General features: G+C 36.5%; 2 protein-coding genes and 1 long non-coding RNA gene across 4 annotated transcripts in view; 1 reads left to right on the top strand and 2 right to left on the bottom strand.

Moving 5' to 3' along the window:
* The window catches only part of LOC140751235 (uncharacterized), a 92,619-nt gene extending 81,965 nt beyond the window's left edge, over positions 1–10,654 (bottom strand). Inside the window, exons 1-2 of one of the 2 annotated variants that reach the window (XM_073085111.1) lie at positions 10,402–10,654; positions 9,947–10,185 (exon numbers count right to left, since the gene is read on the bottom strand). In XM_073085111.1, coding sequence (XP_072941212.1) covers positions 9,947–10,185; positions 10,402–10,616 — 454 coding nt within the window. In that variant the 5' untranslated portion in view covers positions 10,617–10,654. Of the gene's footprint in view, positions 1–7,341; positions 7,590–7,809; positions 8,108–9,946; positions 10,186–10,401 lie in introns of those variants that run through there. The other variant, XM_073085108.1, reaches the window with a different exon arrangement.
* On the top strand, positions 1,524–3,747 carry LOC140751249 (uncharacterized). The gene is made up of 2 exons (XR_012103285.1): positions 1,524–2,161; positions 2,930–3,747. It is a non-coding gene; the product is annotated as an uncharacterized LOC140751249 (long non-coding RNA).
* Positions 10,655–11,317: 663 nt separating the features above from the next.
* Positions 11,318–19,407, bottom strand: LOC140751246 (uncharacterized). The gene is made up of 4 exons (XM_073085133.1): positions 19,079–19,407; positions 15,256–16,695; positions 13,400–14,529; positions 11,318–12,892 (listed from the first exon to the last, which is right to left on the bottom strand). Exons 1-4 carry the CDS (start codon positions 19,262–19,264, stop codon positions 11,674–11,676), a joined length of 3,975 nt encoding a protein of 1,324 aa, XP_072941234.1. The 5' UTR covers positions 19,265–19,407; the 3' UTR covers positions 11,318–11,673.
* Between the last annotated feature and the right edge of the window lie 243 nt (positions 19,408–19,650).

Genomic DNA, 19,650 nt, shown 5'->3' with positions numbered 1-19,650 from the left:
AGCGCAAGGAGTACCATTTCATTATTTATGCCGTATCGCATAATTTATTTGTAAACTACCTATGTGTTTGTTTTTAGATTTTATGTTTTTCTGCACATACACATGAAAATTGGTATGAGTTAGGATCAACTTTTGCATCATTATACCACAAAATAAAGATTATATGTATGCATTCAAAACCGTAGTAACAACGATTAACCTATATAGTTACTAGCTCATCAAACGTTGTGTTGCCATATAAATAAAAAATGTTACCCTTATCACTTAGGGGTATGAAAAGTAGATAGTAGCCGATTATCAGACCTACTGAATATGCATATAAAATTCGGTGAAAATTTTTAAAGCCGTTTAGGAGGAGTACGATAACTAACATTGTGACACGAGAATTTTATTATAAGATAATGACTATGTGTTATGCATAAATAACAGTATTTAATAATAAACGACTTATTCAGGAACGTTAATAACTGTTAGCAAACATAATTTTTAATATGACGTATAATTTTATGTTTTTTTTAGGAAAAAAATATTTCATTGAAAATTATTTTGTAATAAATGTAAACTGAAGACGAAGATCTAGAAAGGAGTTATCTGATAATTATTATACAACAACTATTATTTTTTATATTAAAATACAAGCTAAAATAAATAAACTTACCGCATTCAAAATACTGCGCATCGGGATCTGTGTGAATACTTTTCGGCGATTCGGGAACTATCTCTGTTTCTTCACTATCTTCCAACACCGCGGCATGGGAGTGACGTATATGACGTTTCAAATTTGATGTGGTACCTTTGTACGATACCTCTTTGCCGCAAAAGTTACATGATGCATATTTTAAGATTTCATTGATCCTAGTGTAATATTTCCACATCTTGGAACTATACACTTTATGACGGCGACCGCTATTTGAAAGAAATAAAATACCATTTATTTATAGAACAGAAATATTGAGCTTATTACAATGTCATTTGAAATGCTTACGAGTTAACATAATTATGATACATCTAAATCATTATTACAAACATATCAGTTTATCGATACGTGATCAACTTTAGAGTAAATATTGATTCACAAGTTCATTCAATTATACTTCAAAGACACAACACTATCTCGAAATAAAAGAAAACAAATATTATGTAAGAATCAGTTACCTGTTTCCCCGTTTTACGTTCCCCGTTGATGGTTTATCGGTTTTTGTAACCGGTTCCTTAAACACGGGTAAACCTGGTATCTCATGTTCTTCTTGTAAATGGATTTTTAGGTTAAGTAACGAAGACGTGTGATTTAAAACATTGTTACAGAGCTTACATTCAGACTTTTTCATATTAACCTTGTTTATAACTTTTTTGTAATAATCCCAAATGTTAAACTCGTTCATGTTTAATGGATAAACCGTCTTAATATCTTGTGACGAATAACATAAGCTACGCGGTTCACGACTCCGTTATTACTGACAGCGGTCTTGTGTAGATCGCGAATGAACTAATTCGGAAGAGCGCCCCCACAGATGAACTACGCGAAGTAGATCCGCGATTTCCCGCTCCGTAGTTCGTTAACTCCTGACCTAACTGAACTAGTAAAAAATGGCGGTAAACGGACCAATCTCTTGATATTTTATATGAATCAATAGGTTTATCCTGTTTTTAGCGCTCAAACATTTTAATTCATGCATATATAAGATATCATCTTCCTCTAAATGTTTCTTTTATTGTGATACACTCAAGAAATACAGCATTATATTCAGAAGTGGATGACGTGCCTATCTCACAATGAAGAGAGTAATTATATATCTTAAAAGGATATTATGCAAGTTGAGAGAAAATGAATTATTCTGATACAGAAGATCCTTAATAATTAACTCCAATACATTCGATTACCGAAGTACCGGCTGAAAAGTAATACGTTGTTGTTGAGTTTGGTCACATAGCAACATAATATCTCGAGAAGGATGCCGATTACATTCAGATGTAAATAGAAGGCCCATTAAGAGCGGACTGGCAATTTGGTGCAATTTATAGTTAAGAAAATGCTTTCAGCGCTAGATGTAACCTTCAAGTGTGACTGCAAGTCATTTTTGTAATAAAATGAGCAGCAAGAGGAGCAGCATTCATTAACCAGATAAGTATTACATGTGTTAACAGCTGTTATACACTTGAGGTAAGGCTTTGATACACTGGTGAGCAGTTTGATTTTACATTGAATAAGGGAGCTGACTTGCATATGATAATTATTATTAATCAGTAGCCTATGAATTTTGAAGTAAAAATGTAGCAGGCGTTACATTGGAGGTTCTTCTGAGGTGGCAGATGTCCAGCCTACAGTGACTAACTTCTATAAGCTAGCTCGTCAGTCTTATCTAGATTTTTATGACAAAAATAGTTATGTTACTAATGTGTACTAAGTGTGTTGTGTACTGTATGTATGCTTTGATTTGTTTACTTACACAAGTTTAATAGTCTTTTCTATATGATTTTAGTTGCAGTACTTAAAATAAAACTTGTCATTACCAATTTTTTCTTATTTTTTTATTTTTATAATATAAGAGTAGAAGACAAGCATGCAGTCCACCTGATGGTAGGTGGCTACTGCCGCTCATGGACATCTGTAATCAACCCCAGATAGGATTAGATATACCTACCTGAGGTCGGCCATAGATGCGCCGCTACCCCTGAGGACTAACCTGGAACGCCTTGGAAAAGTCTGTCTCCTTTACTACACCCTTCAAACCGGAACACAGCAGCGCCTAACACTGCTGTTATTAGGCAGAAATAGATGTGGCGGTGGTGCCGCCGGAGTCAAACCACAAAGGGTTCTACCACCTTCAAATGGTACTTGTAATGTTATAAAGCCCAAGCCGCTCAAATAATGTTATGAGGTTGGCAAAGGTGAGTCTTTTATACTGTAGTTGTTTTTATTTCTCTACAGGAGCTTCATACAGGGACGTGACTTGTAACAGTTGTAACCTTTCAAGATAACCATGGTGTGGAGTGAAGTCAGACGCTTAACACTCATGTTATACCCTTGGCAACAAAGACTGGGTTATAGAAGAGGAACTGGAAGTAGCGATGGTGCTGTTTGTGGCACTCTTGGAGCGGTTGCTAACCAACAACATATTAGGAATAACACAAGTTAAGTTTTCTAGAAGTTTGTAGGGATCCGGTAAATAATATTCTTTATGGTATAAGCGTGGAACAGCAGCATATTCTCTATTAATTTAGAAATTTGGTGATACATTACCGAGATGTCTCCAATAAGAAATTATAATTAAACATGAGGTTTGGTTACAGACGCAGTCATAGGTACATCATATGACTACTTTCATTTTGAGTTTTAAAAACTATATAAAATGGCTAAGTACAGTTTGAGTTTAAGGCCTTATAAGAACCAAAGTATCCTTAAAACATGTAATAAAAAATATCTAAATTCAGAATTAATAAATATGTAGTAGGGAGTAAGTAAACTACTCAAGAGTCTAATCTTTAAGTAAAAGTTAGTCAGTGTCACTACATAGTTTAACAATTAATAAAGTGTAAATCAATGGTAATTGACATGACATTATCAGGGTAATATTTTTAATTTGCACTGACATTGATAAGGAAATCACCTTTTGTGGACTTCTTCCCATGCTTTACATTTGATTTTATTTGAGTTTGTGTCCATCGACTTACAAAATCTATTATTTCCGTATACTCTTTTAACACAGTTTGAAATAATTGCTGAAAGAATAAATAATTTCTCATAAATGTGGTCTTTATTAACAAATAATGTCTAATAATTGTTAGTCTGAGGTTAGTTTATGTTTATTATTATTATTTATAATATAGGAGTAGCAGACGAGCATACAGTCTACCTGATGGTAAGTGGCTACTGCCGCCCATGGACATCTGTAATCAACCCCCTATAGGATTAGATATTCCTACCAGAGTTCGGCCGCAGATGCGCCGCTACCCCTGAGGACTAAGCTGGAACATCTCGGAAAAGTCTGTATCCCTTACCACACCCTTCAAAACGGAATACAGCAGCACCTAATACTGATGTTACTGGGTACAAATGGGTGTGGCGGTGGTGCCACTGGAGTCTATTAACTCTGTTAAATAGAGTTAATACTTTGTTACTGGAGTAACTAGTCCAAGTGTGAGTTTAGATTATACTTGGAATAAGCATTTTTTATTAATAAGGCTGATAGAGTCAAAGTCTGAGACAAAAGTGGTGGTAGCCTTTTGGTTTGAGAATTGAGTTCTCAATCTGGAGTCTGAGGTTCAATCCCGGGCACAGACCTTTAAGTTTTTAAAGTTATGTGCGTTTTAGAGTTTATTTAAAACAAGGGAATTGTTTTATAAGTTAAGGAGTTAAGCTAAATTGATACTACACATAAAGGACCCTTGAGATCATTAGTTTTAGACATATACAAGTGTACTTTATGGTCGCTCACTGAGAATAAATCATAGTGTTAGAGTTATAGTGATTTAGCAATATTGTGTGCCTAATTCAGTGTGAGTAATGATTGAGGAGTACCGGTTAAGCAATCATGTTATGATTAGCACTTATTCAACATTAGTGATATAAACTTATCCAATTGAGCGTGGTGAGACAGTTACAGTTGCAGGAGAGCTAGATTACTAGAGAGGACAGCTAGATTACTACAGTCATAATGGTTTAATAGGAAAATATTGTTAATCGAATATTGTATTATTTAGTTGTGGATAAATCAACTAATTTGTTTCTGTGCTATTCGATGAGACTTTTCACCTAAGTTACTTAAGTTGTCAGCCACAAAAAGGAAATATTCCTAAGTATGAATGTAGGCTATGAACATAGAAAGTTCTACAGTAGGTACCTAGTATAAGTACGCTCGCAATTACTTGACAGAAATGTCAAAAGCAAATATTAATAATTTGATGATTATTTTTGGGTTGAATTAAACAGATTTATATAGTTATAAGATATCAGAGATAAATAACTAAAGTTATCTTTGTTGGTACCTATTATGCGTAAAGAGGGGGAATTGTTTGTCTAGTAGTGTGCTTCTCGATCCTCGTTTCTGTAAGTGGGGTGGTGAGATAAACAGTTGGTGCTGCAGTATGTAGCTCTATCTTTAATTTTATTAGTGCGAAAATGACATGAGAGGTTGAAGTATGTTAGTTGTCATAAAAAGGAAATACCCTTGTTGCTGCGAATCCTATTTTACTTTGCAGAGTTGCAAGCATAAGATGAGCCATTACAGCCGACATCATATAAAATATTTAAATTTATTTCGAGTGTTCAATTTACTTCTTTTTTATATTTAACCTAACGATAAGGCAGGCGGGCTACCTGATGGAAAGCAGTCACCGTCGCCTATAGACATTTGCAACACTAGAGAAGTCACCAATGCGTCGCCGGCTTTAAAGGAGAGCTCTATTTACGCCCCTCTTGAAGAGCCCTATGTCATAGTCCTGAGGGAATACCTCAGTACTACTACCTATACTAAATCCTGCAATAGAGCTTGATGGCTCGAGTTTATTCTGACATTGCGTTTGTTTGACATCCTATATCTTTTTTTTTTTTATAATATAGGAGTAGCAGACGAGCATGCAGTCCACCTGATGTTAAGTGGCTACTGCCGCCCATGGACATCTGTAATCAATCCCAGACAGGATTAGATATTCCTATCTGAGGTCGGCCACAGATGCTAGCGGCGCATCTGCCCCTGAGGACTAAGCTGGAACGCCTCGGAAAAGTCTGTCTCCCTTACCACACCCTTCAAACCGGAACACAGCAGCGCCTAACACTGCTGTTATTAGGTAGAAATAGGTGTGGCGGTGGTGCCGCCGGAGTCGAACCACAATGGGTTCTACCACCTTCAAAATAATATCTATAATCAACATTGCGATTTGCTTACATCGCTATATGTAATGACGCCATCTGTTGTGCAGGTTAGACATATATTTATTAAAGGCGATAGCACATACTCGAAAATGTTTATAACCATCACACACGATCGAGCAAACACAAAGAATGTGAATAATAATAATACTGATGTTCTAAGAAAATAGTATCTCACTATTAGTATAGTCCGCTCTGAATATATAAATGAATCGCGTCGCCATAGCAATTTGTATGACTACACCTGCTTACAACAACTTTAGAGCGGACTAACAGTTTGGTGCGGACTATACCAGTTTTATTTTCAGAAGAGTACTGAAAGTATATGGAATTACTTATTAAGTATACTATTAACCCTAATACTGAATTTTACTCATGTTTATGAATTGAAACTATCTTTATGTATATATATTTCTTATGTGCGTGTGTATGTCACTGAACTCCTCCTAAACGACTGGACTGATTTTGAACCGTATGTGTTCAAGGGGACTTGAGAATGGTTTAGATTCACAATTTAGTCCGTGGGAAAAGGTTTTTGATGTGAAACATCTATAGCCGCACGTAAAACCGATTTCTGGCGTGGCGACGCATGCCGTGCACGCTATACGATGGTATATATATACAGTCTATATGCAGTAATGTGTACGGTGTGGCGACGCGTCGCCATGCGCAATCGAATTCAATAAATAGTCATCGTTATCTGGAAAAAAATCGTAATATTTTATTTTATCATTATGACATATTTAGTTCCTATCACAATATGTTCTTTTCTGCATATTACTTTTACAAAATAATGTCGACGTTTCACATCTGCCAGGCGTCCCGTGACGGCTCACATTTTTTTAATTAATTTTTAATTCGTAAGTAGTTATAGAATCAGAAACTATGCATTTGATCAAGTGATGATCTTTAGCAAAGTTGTTGTCCAAGAGCCCACGAGGGTTTGGGAGTTGGTTAGACCAATTTTCGACAGATGGCACCACTGTCATTCCAATGCAGGTACAAATTTTCCGTTTTATGTATGTCATATTATTTCTTTAAAATGCGGGCGAAGCGGCGGGCACAACTACTATACTATATATACGCATTGAAATTATATTAGATTATTAATATTATTGATAATTATTTATATGTTTTGTATGACGTGAAATAGCACAAGAAGTGTAAATTATTTATTTATACCGTATCGCATAATTTATCTGTAAACTGCCTATATATTTGTTTTAAAATTTTATATTTTTCTGCACATACACTAATGTAACATCCACTTTTGCATCATTATACATTTAAAACGAATAACTATTAGTTCCAACCATTTAAAACCGCGGTAACAACGATTAACCCATATAGTTACTTTTACTATGTGATATGCGTATTTAATAAAATATTTTATATTTTTCTGGACATACAAATATGGAAATTACAATAACTATTATTAATATTACAATACAAGCTAAAATAAATAAACTTACCGCTTCCAAAATACTGCGCATCGGGATCGGTGTGAATACTTTTCGGTGATTCGGGACCTGTCTCCGTTTCTTCACAACCTTCGAACTCGGCGGCATGAGCGCGAAGTAAATGACCTTTCAAATTTGATGTGGAACCTTTGTACGAAAACTCTCTACCGCAAAGGTTACACGATGCATATTTTGTGATCTCATTGGTTCTAGTAAAATATTTCCACATACGAGAACTATGCGCTTTATGCCGGCGAACGCTATTTGAAAGAAATAAAATACCATTTATTTATAGAACAGAAATATTAAGCTTACTACAATGTCATTTAAAATGCATAAGATTTAAAATAATTATGGAATATTGAGATCATTATTACAACCATATCAGTTTATCGATACATGATCTAAATTATACTTCAACGACACAACACTATCTCGAAATAAAAGAAAACAAATATTATGTAAGAACCAGTTACCTACCTGTTTCCCTCTTTTACTGATATTAATGGTTTATCGATTTTGGTAACCGGTTTCCTAAACACGGGTAAATTTGGTATCTCATGTCCATGTAGTTTTTGTAAATGGACTTTTAGGTTAAATGACGTAGACGTGTGATTTATAACATTGTTACAGAGCTTACATTCAGACTTTTTCATATCAGCCGTGTTTATAACTCTATTGTAATAACTCCAAAAGTCAAACTCGCTCATATTTGATTGATAAACCGTATTAACAGCTTGTAACGAATAACATAAGCTACGCGGCTCACGACTCCGTTATTACTGACAGTTGTCACAGTACGTCACTATAACAGTTGTCAAAATAACCATATTGAAAAATATCACGTAACTATTCTTGAAAAGCGCGGGAATTGTTGCAACTTCCGATTAAAGTTGCCAGCCACAAAAAGAAAATGTCCTCGTGTGTTCTTAATATTCCTACGTATGAATGTAGGCTATGAACATAGAAAGTTCTACAATAGGTACCTAGTATAATTACGCTCGCAATTAATTGAGAGAAATGTCAAAAACAAATTCATGAACAATTCTATGATTATGTTGAGTAAGCGAATGTAGCGACTAGCGAGTAGAGGAACTTTAAATAACAAACTCTGTTATGTAGCTTATTGCTTTTTCGCTCGACGGCGTCGCTGGTCCAATGTTACTGGTTGAGCTGTGCTGGTTGAGTACAAGGATGCTGACGAGATATTGAAATAAAGCTAGGTGCAGATTAAGTAACGATAGAGCGATCGAGCCATAGTAGCTTAACATTTTACCATGAAACTGTGTCATGTATAAACGATATTATTATCTTATTATTTTTTGGGTTAAATTAAACAGATTTGTACAGGTATTAGATATTAGAGATAAATAACTTAAGTTATCTTTATTGGTATTATGCATAATAAGAGAAACTGTGTCTAGTGGTGTGCTTCTCAATCCTCGTTTCCGTGAGTGCAGTTGTGTAATAAGCAGTTGGTGCGGCAGTATGTAGCTCTTACTTTAATTTTATTAGTGCGAAAATGAGATGAGAGGTTGAAGTATGTTAGTTGTCATAAAAAGGAAATACCCTTGTTGCTGCAAACACTATTTTACTTATGAGAGTTGCAAACATAAGATGAGCCATTACAGCCGAAATCATATAAAATATTTTAATTTAATTTGGGTGTTAAATTTACTATACTAATTCCTGCAATAGAACTTGATGGCCTCGGTTTAGGTTTTAAAAAAATGTATCAGTATTTTGTTAGTTTATTGAAGAAAGCAGATTTAATTTAGTTTTCTTGTGGTGGGTGGACTTAATTCTTATATACATAGTCTAAAATAACATTTTTGTAGTCAGAATACCCTTATAATAGCCGGATAACGAACACACGTGAGGTTATGTGACGTGAGATGAGGTGAGGCGTCTATTGCGGCGCAATTGTGGTCGGATGGCCGACGGTGGCCAAGTGATTTTTAATATGTGGTGCGGTGCGGCGTGGCGGGAGAGTTTGAGTTTTGGCGGGAAGCCAATTGTCATAATTGTCATTGTTACAAAATATTTAAGAAAATATATCATCTTCGTCTAAATGTTTCTTTTATTGTGATACACACAAGAAATATAGCTTTATGACTTTATGACACTTGTAATCAATGCCAGATAGGATTAGATATTCCTATCTAAAGTCGCCCATCTATCTATAGTCCTCAGGGGTAGTGGCGCATCACTACCCCTGAGGACTAAGCTGGAACGCCTCGGAAAAGTCTATCTCCCTTACCACACCCTTCAAACCAGAAAGGTAGAAATAGGTGTGGCGGTGGTGCCGCCGGAGTCGAACCACATAAGGTTCTACCACCTAATATTTCTTCTAAAATTTTATATTTTTTTTCTGCACATACATTAATATAATATGGATATTGGTATCAGTTAACTTCAACTTTTGCATCATTATGTATTCAAAACGAATAACTATTCTTTCCAACGATTTAAAACCGTGGTAACAACGATTAACTAATATAGTCACTATTACTATGCGATATGCATAGATAACAGTTTTAATAAAATATTTTATATTTTATGCACGTACAACTATTATTATTTATATTAAAATACAAGCTAAAATGAATAAACTTACCGCTTCCAAAATACTGCGCATCGGGATCGGTGTGAATACTTTTCGGCGATTCGGAAGCTATCTCTGTTTCTTCACAAACTTCGTACTCGGCGGCATGGGCGCGAAGTAAATGAGTTTTCAAATTTGATGTGGAACCTTTGTACGAAAACTCTCTACCGCAAAGGTTACACGATGCATATTTTGTAATCTCATTGGCTTTAGTAAAATATTTCCACATACGGGAAATATAACGGCGACCGCTATTTGAAAGAAATAATATGCCATTTATTCATAGAACAGAGATATTAAGCTTACTATAATGTCATTTAAAATGAAAAAGGGTTAAAATAATTATCCTATATCGAGATTATTATTACAACCATATCAGTTTATCGATACATGATATAAATTAAACTTCAACGACACAACACTATTTCGAAATAAAAGAAAACAAAAATTATGTCAGAACCAGTTACCTGTTTCCCTCACGTTTGTCGGTTTTGATAACTGGTCTTCTAAGCACGGGTATATTAGGTATCTCATGTCTATGTTGTTTTTGTAAATGGGCTTTTAGGTTAAATGACGTAGACGTGTGATTTAAAACATTGTTACAGAGCTTACATTCGGACTTTTTCATATCAACCGTGTTTATAACTCTATTGAAATAATCCCAAATATCAAACTTGCTCATATTTGATCGATAAAACGTATTAATAGCTTGTAACGAATAACATAAGCTCGCGGCTCACGACTCAGTTATTACTGACAGTTGTCACAGTACGACACTATTAGTTGTCAAAATAACCATATTGAAAAATATCTACGTAACTATTCTTGAAAAGCGCGGGAATTGTTTCAAGTTCCGATTTCATTTATTTTAAAGAACTAAATTAAATCAGACATATCATATAGCAGATGTGTTATTTTGTGAAGTGTACAGTGTTAGTTTCCAAAAATATGGACCTTTATTTTCTTATTATAAGTGTAATTAAATTTTGATTTAAATATTTATACAGACACAGGATTCTATATACCATTAAAATCGTGTGTATTAATAATCTATGCATTATTATTATAATTTATTTATTACATTATATTCTAATTATACATTTAGTATTACGTGTTACATTATCATTATTCAGCCTTCAATGTAAAAATTTGTTAATATTCTAACAGCTGTTTTTAAGGGCACACTAAAATTTATTGAAGGGTGCAGTGGCACCCGCGGGCGCCTCGTTTCCGAACTCTGTTTTACATCGTCGTCTTGATTCACATTATTTTTTTGCATCTTTTGACTTAATATTCCATAGAATGATCCTTGGGAGGAACAATTCTCCTGACAGTGACCACTTAACATCATGAAGGAATTATAAACGAACTAAAAAAAATATATTGATTTCATTAGCTTTATTCATACATAAATAGTCTTAGGTTTTTATTGTTTTCAATACCCTCATTTTTATCGTGGGAAGACAGGATGAAAGACTCCAGAGATACCCAATAGACAATATTTTTATAATAATAAATTAGTCCCTGTAGTACGACGGGCAATGCTTGTCCTTACAAGTTATAACAGCGAAAAAAGCCTCATTTACAGAATTGAACTAAATAAATAATGACTATCAATGCTGGATTATATTGATTAAAGATCTATTCAATACATCAGAAGAACTTGAATAACTTAACGATAAAATTGCATACATTTTAAGCGTTTTTAAGTTGCATTTCTCAATGCGTAACAATGAATGTTATCCATTCACATCCACTAAGCACGGAGCAGTTTCCTGAGGTCGATGCGCCTTTTCTATATGCTTCCGTAACTCGTGGCCTCTGACGAAATTGGCTGGGCATTGCATGCATTGCATTCGTAAGCCCTTCCCGTGCCTTCGCTTCCCGTGTTCCGATCTCCGGGAGGCAGAAATGAACCTCTCCCCACAGTCTTCACACTCATAAGGCCTTTCGCCTGTGTGTCGCCGCCTGTGGTACACTGCTGCCATTCGCGACACTAGTTTCAAGCCACATAAATCACATTCAAAGTTCCGTTCTCTTGTGTGCACTACTGTATGTTCTGCTAACCGTGCCGGTGTGTAGAATCGCTTCCCGCACCATTGGCATTGGTGCGGGCGGACGTCCATATGGATCCATATTATGTGATTTTTCAACTGAGGCCGAGAATGATACGTCTTCGAACAGTAGTCGCATGTGAAGGTAGCTGGATCGCGCACGTTGGAGCGTTTGTTCCTCGGCACCATTTTCGAATCGGGTTTAGCTCCTGGCTCACAGTTTTTCCTATGCTCTCTATAACACCCACGATTAGTGAACTGAGTGCCACAAGAGCGACAAGTCCGTACTGCATGCATTTGGGAGTGTGCTTCAAAGGAAGCCGGTCTCGCAAAGGTTCGCCCACAATCACCGCACGTCAGCGAGCCAGGCTTGTGGTTATTCTTGATATGTATTTTGAGATCTATGTTCTGAGCGAAGAGCATCGGGCAGTCCGGACACGACACAGCTTGCACGTAGTGTTTCTTGAAGAGATGATCTTTCATTTCTTGACCCCGTATGTGTACGGCGCCGCAAAACCAACATGCTTCTTTTTGCCCACTGTTTTTCAGATGCGTATTGAGATAATAGGGGCTAGGGAAGGTTTTGCCACAGTCTGTGCAGGTGCAGGTCGGTCCGGTGCGACCTTTGGGTTTCTTCTCCGTGCGTTTCTTCCTCTTTAATTTGTTTAAAAGTAAGTCTAGTAATACTTTGGTGCCTCCTGTGAATTCGTTCATACTTTGAAGGGATAGGTCGTCTCTTACGACCGCGTATACGGACTTGGATCCTGTCGCTGGCAATACTGATAGGGAGTTGAGGCATTTTGTCCACAGTGAGGCAGACTTCCGGACGAAGATCCTGAACTCAAAGGCAGCTTTCGCTCTGTTGGTGCACTCAACGCACACCCCTTGAGGATATAAACTTTCTACATTGATCTGAAATACAGAAAAAAAAAACGTATTAATATTGTTTTATTTGGATCTACATCATAGTACAAGAAGCAACAGATTATACGTGGTAAAACTCTTTGGGAGTGTTATTACGGCAACCGGCACCGGCAGCAACGACGATGTTCGTCACAACTATTTTTGCCATACAGCATCAGTGTTTGTGTGTTGATGAAGGGTGTGAAGGGTTCGATGAAGAAACCTATGAAAGCTACCCCAATTAACGTAGATTTGGCGATGTTGTCAATTCGATAGCTAATAAACGTTGATGACGGATTTATGATTTGGGCTAGAAATATTTGTATGATTAAGATTTTTTTTAATAATGTGCATATTTAAATTGCATATTTTCTCATATGGATTGAAGGCCCTACGAGACTATCGCCCGATAAAAAAGTAGTTGTTCTTAGGCAAAACGTTAGTTTTCTAACCATCACGATATTATTCGACGCCGTGCATGTTCGTCTGATGTTTCTTCAGTTCGAAAGGCCTCAGGAACCTCGCGCCACACTGTTTGCACGCGTGTTTCATGTCCTTCGTACTCCTGTGTCTCCTCATTATGTGATCCAGTCTTCGCGACGCTGATAGGAACCTGTCTCCACACTCGGGACACTCGTACGGGCGTTCACCGGTGTGAATCCTCTGGTGCATGAGATACCCTAACTGTGTACGCATTTTAGCTCCACAATAACACTGATATATTTTCCTTTCAGCCATATGTATTGCTTCGTGAGCTTTCGCGTGACCGGTGTTAGAACTGCGCTTCCCACAGATTTGGCAAACGTGTGGAAGAACATTCAAATGTTTCTGGATTATGTGGATTCTTAAAGACGGTTTCTTAGTATACTTGCTTCCGCAGTCGTGGCATTCGTACAAACTTTCCGGTTGATGCTTCTGTACCGTGCACTGGCCTTTGTGATACTCGTAACATTTCCTATTTTCGAAACTAGCGCTGCATGAAGGGCATCCAAACAACGTGTGAGTGTATCCGTGTGCCCGTAGAGCCCTTGCGATAGGAAACCCAGCACCGCAAGTCTGACAGTGATGTGTATTTGGGCCGTGATTAAATTTCGTGTGTCGATCTAAGCCTTTCTGCTCATCAAAAAGTTGATGACACAAGTTGCAGGAGAAAACTTGCTTATGATGTATTTTTAACAAATGCTTCGCCAGTTTCTCCTTCTGCATGACCATAGAACAATGTGTGCACGCTCGCTTCATGGAATTCTTGAAATGAAGGTTCAAATGATACGGTGAGTGGAACAGCATGTTGCAATAACAACATTTAATAGTCACAGCTACTCCATTGATTTTTCGTCGTCTTTTCCTCGTTTTCTCTATAGGAACGGAGCCTTGATATCCACAGTTCATTCTCTTAACCGCTCGGGGCACGTCAGCAATTTTCTTCGATTGGTCTCGAATCAAGGTTACGTTATCTCCAAAGCAAATATAGTAAGCGCCATCCGTGCTAGTGGGGTGTTGAATGTTTGCGGTCATGATACTGGCGGCCGACCACTGTCTGGCCGACTCTCTGACTAGCTGCCTCAACCGCAGCGCCGCGGTGGTAGCCTCATAGCATTCGCGGCATATTCCTCGCGGCAGGGCGTTCTCCTCCATAACCTGAAACCACGTTCCAATCAGTCCGTTCCTCTTGGTTTATTCTTAAGGGCATTGGAATAATTCGTTGTATAAGGATAATAACAATTTCAGTATTTCGTTAGTTATAAAGGATTAATATAGTTTGTGTCGCTTTAGAAGAGCCATGCAGACCATACGGTTTTGAAGGAAAAGATATGGTATATTAAACATTAAAATCCATTATATTTTAAACACCGTAAGAGTTTCAAAAGGATTTCCAACTTTTAAATTAGGATTAAAATATTATGATCCTTCCATAAACATATTTTTGAACTGAAATTATACAGATTTTCACTGTAGTCTGAAAAAGCAATAATATCAAACACAATTTTTTATAAGAAATATTTATTAATTCTTGGTCGAATATAAATAAGACCCTTTACAGCCGCAAACTTAATTGTTATTTGTAGATTAAATAAGATGATACGCGATGGCCAATACATTAAAATTCAATTAAAAGAGCTAACAGAAAATGGGCATTTTCTAAGCTAATTTTACATCCTTGATAGCATTTGGGTGGCCACCAGGAGACTATAGTCATATGCTAACTTATTAGGCATAAAAAAACCAACTGGAAGATGTTACATAAACTTCAGTGGCACTAGTTGTATAAAATTGTATTAAGTTCCGAGATTTACTTGTATTGTTATATTATTTTCTAAATATACATAGTCAAAGTTAGTAATTCAGATCTATATTATTCGAAACTTCGTCTTTCATGATCGTCTTTTGTTCCGCTTCACTGCTATACACTTTGAATTTGGCATCCCTTCTCACTTTTCGAATAGCCGAGAACTGTTCTTGATGTTTTCGCCCGTGGTGCAAGAGGCCACGGTTGGAGGAGAAACTTTCGTGGCACTCCTCACATTTATATTGCAACAACGTCGGATCCTCAGCGTCCCCGTTATGAGCGGATACAATGTGCTTCTTCAGTCGGTAGGGGAGTTTGAACTTCGCTGGGCACAAATCACATGCATGCCTCATTTCTATCTCTGATGGTTTGTGTGTCGTCCGAATGTGTTGTGACCTTCTAGATGACGCAGAAAACGTCTCGCCACAGTACTGACATTTATACGGTTTTTCACCTGTATGGAGTCTTAAATGCTGGCTATAACCTAGCTTAGTTCTCAACATGACACCACAGTGTTCACAATTATACATCTTCACAACTTCGTGTTTCTTCACGTGCTCTGTCATATGAGCGGACGCTAGCAACTTCCCGCAATAGATACACGGCCTGTGTGTGTTTTTCATGTGGACGATTTGTATATGCGCACAAACGAACCTCTTGCCAGCGAATTTCTTGCCGCAATAATCACAAATGCATTCCTTATCCGCGCTCCCGCGGAGTCCCACTTTGATTTTCTTGTCACTAACACGATTTTCGACTTGGACGAACACTTTGTGCTTCGTGCGATGCGTATCTTGTCTACTACTGTCTAAGTTACAGCATTTTTTAACGTGGTACAAGTAGCATGTCTGGTTGCGGAAAAGTTTATCACATCCCGGACATGTCTTCAGCCTGTGGACTGACTGGTGCGCGTGGTATGCCTGCGAGGAGCTGAAGCTTCTCCCGCAGTCACCACAAAGGCATGATCCCTTCGCATGAGCCTTAACTACGTGCCGCTTAAACTGACTATACGAATGTAATAGCGCCGGACATTTCTTACAGTCGTAAGGCTTCCTACCATGCACATCTTTCATGTGTGACACAAGCTCATCCCTACTCATGATTTCAGCGCAAATATGACATGCCCGTTTGAAATCCGTTGATTCTTTCAAATGTTGATGCAATTGTTGTGGATATTTGAACTTTTTCCCGCAATCTGAACACTGACAACCTTTTACAATTCTACCCTCCCTTTTAAATTTAACTTTAGGCGTTTCTTTAGTAGGAACATTTGGCAAAATCGACTTCTTTTCGTCAAGATCTGGGTACCTATCAATGATTGTCATTTCATTTTCACCCAGAATAATTAGTATAGCTTTGTTTGCCCTGGGCAAGCAGTGCAAGTTGGCCATGAGTTGCAGTGTCGAGTCCCACTGCTCGGTGGCCTGTCTGCAAAAGGTTCTGAAGTGCGCTGCGTTCAGGGCAGACGTGGAGCAGGCAGAGCAGAGCCCAGCTGGCATGTCGTCCTCCAGCTGCACCTGCAACCACCGCACCAGTCAAACCGCCAGGATATAATGCAGCACACACAGAACTCAAGGTAACAAATTCTTCATATTCATAATAATATCCTTTTGCACTTTTGGGAAACCGACTAAACTGTATTTTTAGCAAGGGAACAAATTTATTTGCTTTTGATTGTAACCAGCTCCATTAATTTAAGCATTAAATCTTTATATATGATTTTGTATAAATATTTAATCTTTCATTTTCATTTCATTGCCCTGGCCCATTCCAATTCAAAATATTTTTCCTCTCTTTTTAACATCCTACAATGTATCTTAAAAATTATTGGACTAAACTATTAAGTATGAAAATGTAAATGAGGTCTTTTTAAATGACACCTTTTTTAATAGACTTTTACTTTACAGTTACATTGGCTTAATAATAACATAAGTTGAATTCCCCTAAGTCATAACATAGAATTTTGCATAACTAAATAACACCATATGGTATGATTTCACGTGATGTGAATATTTACATTAATTAAACAATACGTCATAGTCGTAGAACTAAGGCGGATTTGACAAAAATGCAAAATTGACTTTTTATCATATTTGGATAACACATTGTCTTAATATTATTACTGTATTACAGAAAAAATTCTATGTATTATAGTTTTCAAATTAATCAGTCGGTATAACAACAGTTTTGAAATGCGCTCATAGTAAATGACGTTTGTGAATAACTTGAAATGGCTGCCCTGTAAACTTTATTTGATAAATCCGACTTTGTTCTACGACTATGACAAATAGTGTGGGAGCAGTAAGTTTATAATCAGTAATCAAGTGTTGCATGTCGCTGAAATGAAAGACAAATCAATGCAATTTTCAAATCGTATAACTTCAGGTTTGCGTTTGTCAAGTTATTACTAGTAGTAATAACTTGACAAATACTTTGACTTGATAGTAGTAGTAGTAGTAGTCTATTAGTTATGGAACTACGAGCATCATGGATATGGATCCATTAAAACTAAGTATGTAGTAATCTGTATGAGTGGGACAATATATTTGTACAAGATTTTTTATAATTATTGACAAATATGACACAATTATCTGGCTTATGTTTAAACAGAACAAAATTTATGTCCATTTTTTGATCTTCAGAGTTTCATGACAATGCATAACAATGTATTAGTCATTTTTATTCTTATGCAGAGGAATCTGGATCATAGGAATCTGGAAAATGCTAATTGTATTTTTTTTAACTCTGAATATATTGACACCCAATCAACTTTAAAGCCACACTATCAAATCAAATCTTCTTTATTGTGAAAAATAGGTTTATAAAAACCTTTTGTGGTTCACCTCAGTATGCAAGACCACCTTGTGTGCCTGCCTAATATCAGCGGTGTTAAGTAAAGTTGTGTTCTGGTTTGAAGGATATGGCAAAGAATAAATACTTGGTAGGTTTATAAAAACCTTTTTTGCTTCACCTCAGTATGCACAACTACCTCATGTATGCCTGCCTAATATCAGCGGTGTTAAGTAAAGTTGTGTTCTAGTTTGAAGGGTGTGGCAAAGAATAAATACTTGGTCCTCAGGGGCAACAAAGTATTGGTAGTCAACCTGAAGATTCCAATCTTATATAGGGTTAGTTACAAGGGGAGTAGCCACCTACCATCAGATGGATTGCATGCCCGTTTCCTACTTCCATAATCTACACTAATAGTCTAAAGAGGAAAACTTTGTTTGTTTGGTTGTAATGAATAGGCTTAAAAACTACTGGACAGATATTAAAAATTCTTTCACCATTCGAAAGCTACATTATCCACGAGTAACATAGGCTATATTTTATTTAAAATATATTTGATAAATAGATTTTGAGGTAGTACAAAGTTTGCCTGGTCAGCTAGTATATTATAAGAAACAAACAAACATGATGATTGACAGGTGTAAAAATGTAAACATAATGAATTTCAACGGCGAAGAAAGAAATCATTAAAATAAAGAATACATTGGATTTAAATATTCAGATATGAGATCATTGACTGTCTGCAGATCTTTATTATATATGGGTGGGGATAATAATAATTCATTCAAAATATTAAATAAATAGAATCTACAATAATATCTTCCATTGTCACGAAAGAGGATTCATTCTTACATAGTTTTGGTAATCTACAAATTGAACCCAAGTTTCCTTGTGATGCTAACTTGTAAATTTAAAGGGTCACCAAGATTACGAATAATCTAAAATAATGTAATATGTTGGACAAGCGTTACGTATTTTTAATTCCCTCCAAAAATTAGCGAATCGCCGAACATATTTATCGCCGTGGCCGCCATTTTGGCCCGTCAGACCGGGAATGACGCCGTTCCGTTTTACACAGAAAACATAAATATAAACAAATTAGACACAAACCTCAACTCCGGTTATGACTTCAAGTAATTCTGAGAGCGTTACGGGTTTATCTCCGTCCGTCATCACTGTATCGCTTAAGTACACCTGCCCCTCGGATGTACTGCCCATACATATCCTACATTTGTCTATCCCGTCTCCTTTTACTACGTGGGACACTAGAGCCTTGATGTTTACTTCTCGTGTCATTGTTATACTTTCCTGCAGTTTCTCTACTTAATTAAATAACTATTTTTAATAAATGTAACCACACACGCAGTTCCGATTTCTTTTCCAACTTTGACTTTTGATTTGACTTTTCCTTGATTGACAGATTCTGAAAATCTGTTTTGTCTATACTCGAAAAAGTCATAGATAACGCAAATTGGCATTGCTTGTTTTCTGTACAGATAAAATAATGTCTATGGTCGAACTAATCGATTACTGATATTCGATAACTGATATCGACTATTCCTCATTATTTCTTTTAAATAATACCGATGAAATAGAATAGAGCACGTAACATAATTACCGTTATCCTAAATTTTTGATCTCATTCTTAGGTAAAAACTAGATTTTTTTGTAGTATAGCTATC

Source organism: Epargyreus clarus, unplaced genomic scaffold, assembly GCF_041222505.1.
Source record: "Epargyreus clarus isolate Ecla_fem2 unplaced genomic scaffold, WU_Ecla_fem_2.2 ptg000022l, whole genome shotgun sequence".
NCBI classification, from domain to species: domain Eukaryota; kingdom Metazoa; phylum Arthropoda; class Insecta; order Lepidoptera; family Hesperiidae; genus Epargyreus; species Epargyreus clarus.
This window is presented reverse-complemented; position numbering and strand designations above follow the sequence as displayed.

Coding starts and splice junctions, on each gene's coding strand:
- LOC140751246 (XM_073085133.1), bottom strand. CDS start 19,264: ATGACACGAGAAGTAAACATCAAGGCTCTAGTGTCCCACGTAGTAAAA. Junction 16,696..19,078: donor AAGTCATAACCGGAGTTGAG/GTTTGTGTCTAA, acceptor CGGTGGTTGCAG/GTGCAGCTGGAGGACGACAT. Junction 12,893..13,399: donor GGCGCGAGGTTCCTGAGGCC/TTTCGAACTGAA, acceptor TCAGATCAATGT/AGAAAGTTTATATCCTCAAG.